Genomic DNA, 7,050 nt, shown 5'->3' on the forward strand with positions numbered 1-7,050 from the left:
AAATAATGGCCATCACCGTCTGAAATTCTTGAATCAATGCACAACCAACATATCAACATTAAAACATTTTTGCACATACCTCAAAGCCTTGGGTGTTTTCTCCCATATTCTCTACAATCCCAGAACACTCAAATCCAGGCACAAGAGGTGTTTTTGGAGCATTATCAATATTTCCTTGTCGTACCATTAGATCAAGAAAGTTCAGACCACTGTAAAATTAAGAAAATGTAATTTTTCATTCTGGTTCATTTCAATCATAAATATAATATCAGAAAATATGCTGAAATGCCCCTAGTTTATCAAGTTCCCAACTCAAAATAGAAATATAATAATCATAATATTCTGTGTGTGTATATATATATATATATATATATATATATATATATATATATATATATATGTATATATACACACACACACACACACACACAAATAAATCTATCTTATCTTAATTATATAAAAAATATATCTTATTATATTATAATATATACATTAATATTGTGTAAACAAAAACTTTTGTTAGATGCGATTAATCGATTTGACGGCACACACACACACACACACACATATAATGAGTTTTTAGAGAATTTTAATACATTTTAATAGAGTTTTATAATTTAAAAAAATGCAATATTCCCATGATAACACACTTAATCTTAAATGTCCTATAAGCCTTCAAGCACAAGAACCAACCAGATGGATCTGCTCGTGTTACAAAATTGTTAAATAATGTCTTGTTAATCATTTAACAATACAAAGTCAACCTTAAAAAAAAAAGTGTCATGCATGTTTCAATCTTTTATAGTCTTTGGTTTGAAATCTCTATGTCAGAGGCACACACAAAACACGCGTAGCCTACGGGAAAAACGGATTTACTTACATTACATCTGCGTCTAACCCCTAAAACGACCGAGATTCATATCATGAACTGCTTTAAATCCTAGATAAATAACTAATATGGATTGATTCTATAGGTGAAGGCACCTGTTCTTCTTGCTGTAAGTTGCAACATGTTGCTGCGGTTGCCAGTCCCGCGGAGTCTCAGATATGACATGTGGCATTTTGATCAAAATAAATGACTATTTAAGCATTAATATTTACCATGCTTTCACGCGAATTTTGACTTCTCCTTCTTGAGGCTCTGGCATTGGTTTCTTGGTGACTTTGAGTTTGTTTAGACCACCAAAGCCCGTCAGCACAACAGCCCGCATTTCTTTCGGATCTATTACCGGAGAAACGGGAATCTCCGGCTCCTTCTGGTCCATCATTTGGTCGGTCTCCTCCGCAATCTCCGTCCCCTCCTTTGCCATGTCTGAAGATGATGTGAACAGCTGCTGAAACCCTGCTGGAAACTGCGCTCTCTTTGCTGCTCCTGTCGCACCATCCACTAGTGATGTCCGAATCCTTATTTTGAACCGCTCATTCGAACCGATTCGCACAGCATTTGTGAATCATTGGACTGTTAAGGAGAACGTGACAATGTAGGAGACATTTTAGAGGGAAAATTAGCTAAATAATAGTATTTAACTACTTATGTACGCACCAATAAAAGGTTTATGCCGTAAAATGGTCTTCGGTAAAGACTTAAGTGGCCGAGGAGAGACGATATTGATTAGTTCGTGAACCGACTCGCTGAAACCAAAGAGAGGGTCTCATCATGCGATTTATCCGTAAATACAATGATACATAGCAATATTTAACTAAACATTTACGTCGATACAAGGAATTACGCCGAAATTTGGAAGTCTGGCATATCATTGAATCACAGTTTGAAGTTGAACCACTGAAACGAGCTATCCGAACGAACCGATTCGCCTAAATGAATCAGATCGAATGCTTTCATCCACACTGGAAAGCAGAGCATCATTATGTCTCATACGGTACCCAAATAAACTACACTACCGTAAAACTAGTAATAGCATACGTAATGTAACAAAACTTGAGGGGAAGAAGGGTTCAAATAAGCACTTTCATTGTTATGGTAATTAGTTCAGAAAAAAATTATACATATTGAGGTTAATGCACCTGTATTCAATTGGAGATACAATTCAAAATACTTTTAACGCTTTCTGTATTAAAAACACAAATGACATCTAGTGGTGAAAATGGTTTCTGTAGACCTAATATTAAAGAAGGATTTGGTCATTTTAAAAGTACAATCAGTGAATCAATTACATATTACATAATAATTGTCCCTGCAATCAATCTTGTGCCACACAAGTTTGCCAAGGAAAGGGAAGCGACATCATTTAATGTATAGACAGAACAGGAAAAAACAGATAACTTACAAAGCTACTTCAAGTGCAATTTTACACAAACAATGAACTGTGACTGAAGATTCAAACAATCCACACGTCTTTTTCTTGTATTTATAGGCAAAAACAATATTACATTCTTTTATCTTGTGCGTTTACAGCATTCGTGAACCATACCTTGTATATCTTTTTGTAACTGTACAGCTTTCATTCATAAAATCTATAAAGTATTTTCCTGCCACTGTTATAACTCTGCTTTATTTATTAAGGAGACAGACAGATGTGTGTGATACGATATTGTAGTGAGACAGCAGACTGACACAGTGTGAGAGCGACGCTGAGAAGCTCCTACTTTCTAGGAACATCAGTGAATATGCGAAGACCATGCATGGCTTTAATCTCATCTTTAAGAGCCTGTTGAAAGACAAACCACAGATTATAATTTACACTTAATAAATACTACTTTAAAGTGCCCCTATTATGCTATTTAAAGGTCATAATTTTCACCTCTTTTCTCACAGTGTCTGAAATGGTTTGATAAAAGATTCAGTTTCTCTAAACCCCTCCTTTCCAAGAGCTTCCTCTACTCTGATTGGTCAGAAGGGCAAGTCTGTTGTGATTGGTCGACTGCTTACAGCACATACGAACAGGCACGATGGCGTCAGTTTTACCGTATCAATTTGAGCCCGAGTCTCATCCTTTTGAAGTGCATCAAAGTGGATTTGCTTTTGCAGCGCAGAAAACAGCGTCTTCTTGACATATTGACAACATGAGCCACACTCTTCCAGTCTCAGATACAACTACAGTGTTTGAGGGTCAAAGTAGACGTTGTTCGCTGGCAGCCAATGAAGACCATAGGCTGGTATTATGCAAATTTGTTACAAACCTACATAGGTTCATGCAGGAATTGAGACTTAAATGACAGAATTGGTTCTTTCTTTTGGGAGACAGTAACTCCATTTATCTGAAATTTGATCTTTGAAACTTTGAACACTGAAGACTGGCTGCTGAAAATTCTGAATAAATTACATTTTAAAATATATTCAAATAGAAATCTTTTAGCCTTGGTGAGCAATAGAGATTTCAATCAAAAATATGAAGAAAAGAAAATCTATATTATTCCAATCTTGTGACCAAATATTATATTATAAGAATATTAGGCCACACTTTAGTTTAGGGTCCAATCAGAAACGTTTCTTGAGAAAATTCAGCTATGATCACTGGAATAAATTACATTTGAAAATATTCCAATAAAAAAACAGTTGTAAAATAAAATTGTAATAATATTACAATATTACAAAAAATGACAATATTACAGTTTGTTTTGTATTTTTAATCAAATAAATGCAGCCTTGGTAAGCATAAGAGACTTATTTTAAAACATTAAAAAACGTACAGATCGCAAACCTTTGAACGGCAGTGTACACGTACACACACACACACACGTACACACACGTACACACACGTACACACACGTACACACACGTACACACACGTACACACACGTACACACACGTACACACACGTACACACACGTACACACACGTACACACACGTACACACACGTACACACACGTACACACACGTACACGTACACACACACTCTTTATGAGGACATTCATTGACACAATGCAAGCTCTAGCCGCTTACCCTAACCTTACCCATCACAACTAAGTGCCTAACCCGACCCCTGACCCTAAACCGACCCTTAACCTCATTATAACCTTATCCCTAGAACCAAGTCTTGACCCTCAAACAGGCCTTTAAAGGGCTCTCAGAAAGTGAGGACCGGCCAAAATGTCTAAAACTCAAACTGGTCCTCTTGTACAAGTACACACACACACACACACACACACACACTTTTATGTTAAGTGATATTAATTGATTTGACAGCAGTATAAAAAGCTAAAAGATGCAAACTATTTATGCATCTTCATTTAACTTACCTGATTGACTAACTGGTGCTGTTGTACAGTCCTCTTTCCTTTAAACTCATCAGACTCGATGTGTATCTCGTACATTGCACCACAGCCTCCTGAAATGAGTCCTCATATATTAATGCACATTACCTAACTGTTTAAAGATAATATCAGATCATTTAAAGTCAGGACTCACCTGATATATCCACAACCTTGAGCGCCGAAGCCAGAGGAAACTTCTCCTTTAATACTTCAGTGATTCGCACCTCTCCATCAGTCAGACTGGACGAGGAGCGCGAGATCACATTTCTACACAACGTTTGAGACTAAAAACACAGGGAAACATGACGGTAAATGATTACAATATGACATTATTTATGCCTGGTATTTGGCAAGGTGACTTTAGCTCACAAACGAATCTCTCACATAAACACTAATGTACTAGAACTGTCATGGTCACGTATAGCAAGCAAAATATACGAGTTAAAATAAAACCAAGACAAGATTCAGATATTTACGTTGTATCTCAGGGCTCTGAGCAGAGACATGTTGGTGTCAGACAGGTCCTCAATTCATCAAAGTATAATAAAATATAAATAAAGCCTATATTAAGCTGAAAACACACTTGACAAAGTCATGTCCTGTTCAATTCCAGCGCGCGTCTCAGGAATATGTCGTCATCACGTTCAGGTTCTCCCCTCTGGCGCCCCCTAGTGTTCCAAATGTTAATGACCATATAATGGATTTTAATTTTTTAATTTTTATTTAATTTTTTTCATTTACGGCATTACCACCACCAGCATTTTATTTTTTTTGTAATTTTTTTTGTGAACAATATAATTTTACAAACTCAAGTAGGGAACAATAATATGCATATGAAAATATACACAAATAACGTAATCAAATAATTGTGTATATCCTTAAACAGGTTCATGTGTATAAAAGAAAAAGTAGCATATTCAGTACAATAAACTAAAGCAAAATCTTCAGACCCTTAAGGGGGGTTGCAAGGAAAAAATAAATTAAAATTAATGTTAATATAATTGAAGCATGTACAAAATCTTAGAAGAGACTCATACATGACTTTATACAATTCACCAGGGGATTGATTATCTCTGGCTGTGTATTTTATGTATTTTACATTATTTTTAAAGCAGGTTAAAGAGGGTTTACTGTTATTTAATTTGCTTTTATGTATATTTACCCATAATAATAATAATGTTTAACATCAATAATATCTTTTTTTTTGAGAGACCAGCATAAACCAAGACCTGAAATAAATTTAGTAAAGGAATTTCAGGACCAATATTTAGCCAGCTGTAAAAATCCTGCCAGAACTGCAATGTGACCGGGTGAAAAAAAAATTAAATAATGTTCAATGGTTTCAGGCTCCACAAATCCACAAAAATCTACTTCAAAACGGAATATTTTCCGTAAAACTTCAGCAGCAGGATAAACATTATTGTGTCCTTCATTTTAGGTACAACTGGCCATTTAAGATAATAAGCGTTTTGTTTTTTTCTAAATATGTCATTATCAAAACAAATTACTTTTACTGGTGTGTTCATTTTAATACATTTCCTATTACTTTGCACTTTTTATCCCCAATGTACACGTCGCCAATCTTCAACTCGGGCAACTTAAATACATTTGAATATGTAAGAGTGTTTTGTATTAGTTTTAATATAAGAGGGATTGCTCTACACACTCTATTAACTTCTCTAAAGGATTACTTTTCTCCATAAATGAATTATATTGTATAAATTGACCAGCTTCATCTATCAAAACAACAACATATAAAACTTTTCTTATACCACTCTTGTTGAATAATGTATTCCTGTTTATAGTAAGGGTCCTATTATTTATAAATGGGGGAAAAATGGTGAGAGGAAGAAACAAAAAAAGGGGTGGATTCAAGGGATTGAATCGTTCTATTGATTCAAATCTTTTAAATCGATTCCCTAAAAAGATTCACCCTGAAGTTCTGACAATTCAAACACTGGCTAGCACCATCATTACAGAATAATATCTTCACTTTATGATTGCTTTATGCAAGCAAAAAACACAGCACAACAGTTCACATATTTGTTTGATATTACTAAATGCAATTAATGACCTTTCAAGCAGTACTTTTCTTTTTTTTTATACGTTTATATTATTCACAAACAAGCAAACAAAGCATGATTTGTAGAAACATTTTTACAGTTATTTATGCATGGTCCACTTTACAGCTGATGATACAGTACATTTTTGACAACTTTGTAACTAGACCATCAAAATATCAACATTTAAAGGACATTCTCCATCTCTGTGAGACAGCCGGCAGACATGAAACTCTTAACTACTGTCTGGTATGAAGTAGCCATGCATGTCCATGTGAAACTCTACATCTACACAAGCCCGGGCAACTTCTTTGAAAGACTTGCCATCAAGCATCAGCAGAAAGCCACCCACCCTTGGTTTGGCGTTTATAACAACTGTCAGGATTACACCTAAAAAGTTAAGAAAAAAAGAGACAAGTTGAGCTAAAAATGTATAAAGCATTTTGAAAAAATTAAAACACCATTAACATTTAATTAAGACGTATATTTTTTGAGACAGTCGAAGCTGACTGATTTGGTCATATTTATTATGAAAGGCAGTAACTAACCATCATCTTCATCAACCGCACCAGGCCTGGGAATGAAAACGGCCTCTGATGTAAACCCGTCCTCTCCAGTCCACTCAAGCTGCTGCTTCGTTTCAGCATCAAACTTTACAATCTGTAAAAATAACAAAATCAGTTCTGATTCGCAAAAATGTGTTCCTGTCGTCAGGCCTCGGTTTGATTCTTATGGATGCATTTACTGATAAAATGTTTTAAAGTCCTGCCAAGT

General features: G+C 35.2%; 3 protein-coding genes across 3 annotated transcripts in view; all 3 read right to left on the bottom strand.

Moving 5' to 3' along the window:
- The window catches only part of vat1l (vesicle amine transport 1-like), a 36,541-nt gene extending 35,115 nt beyond the window's left edge, over positions 1–1,426 (bottom strand). The window contains exons 1-2 of the mRNA XM_084109803.1: positions 1,102–1,426; positions 80–209 (exon numbers count right to left, since the gene is read on the bottom strand). Of these exons, the coding sequence (XP_083965929.1) occupies positions 80–209; positions 1,102–1,310 (339 nt within the window). The 5' untranslated portion in view covers positions 1,311–1,426. The remainder of the gene's footprint in view (positions 1–79; positions 210–1,101) is intronic.
- Positions 1,427–2,221: 795 nt separating this feature from the next.
- bola3 (bolA family member 3) lies at positions 2,222–4,886 on the bottom strand. Its single transcript, XM_084109804.1, has 4 exons — positions 4,693–4,886; positions 4,371–4,500; positions 4,202–4,290; positions 2,222–2,669 (listed from the first exon to the last, which is right to left on the bottom strand). Exons 1-4 carry the CDS (start codon positions 4,720–4,722, stop codon positions 2,604–2,606), a joined length of 315 nt encoding a protein of 104 aa, XP_083965930.1. The 5' UTR covers positions 4,723–4,886; the 3' UTR covers positions 2,222–2,603.
- Positions 4,887–6,318: 1,432 nt separating this feature from the next.
- The window catches only part of bco1 (beta-carotene oxygenase 1), a 12,118-nt gene continuing 11,386 nt past the window's right edge, over positions 6,319–7,050 (bottom strand). The window contains exons 10-11 of the mRNA XM_084107794.1: positions 6,825–6,936; positions 6,319–6,666 (exon numbers count right to left, since the gene is read on the bottom strand). Of these exons, the coding sequence (XP_083963920.1) occupies positions 6,512–6,666; positions 6,825–6,936 (267 nt within the window). The 3' untranslated portion in view covers positions 6,319–6,511. The remainder of the gene's footprint in view (positions 6,667–6,824; positions 6,937–7,050) is intronic.

This window comes from Abramis brama, assembly GCF_963993115.1.
Source record: "Abramis brama genome assembly, chromosome: 3".
NCBI classification, from domain to species: Eukaryota; Metazoa; Chordata; class Actinopteri; order Cypriniformes; family Leuciscidae; genus Abramis; species Abramis brama.

Excerpts from the sequence above, each read along its gene's own strand:
- bola3 (XM_084109804.1), bottom strand. The coding sequence starts at position 4,722 with ATGTCTCTGCTCAGAGCCCTGAGATACAAC. Across the intron at positions 4,501-4,692 it reads TCAGAGCCCTGAGATACAAC|TCTCAAACGTTGTGTAGAAA; the intron begins GTAAATATCTGA and ends CTGTGTTTTTAG. Across the intron at positions 4,291-4,370 it reads CAAGGTTGTGGATATATCAG|GAGGCTGTGGTGCAATGTAC; the intron begins GTGAGTCCTGAC and ends GACTCATTTCAG.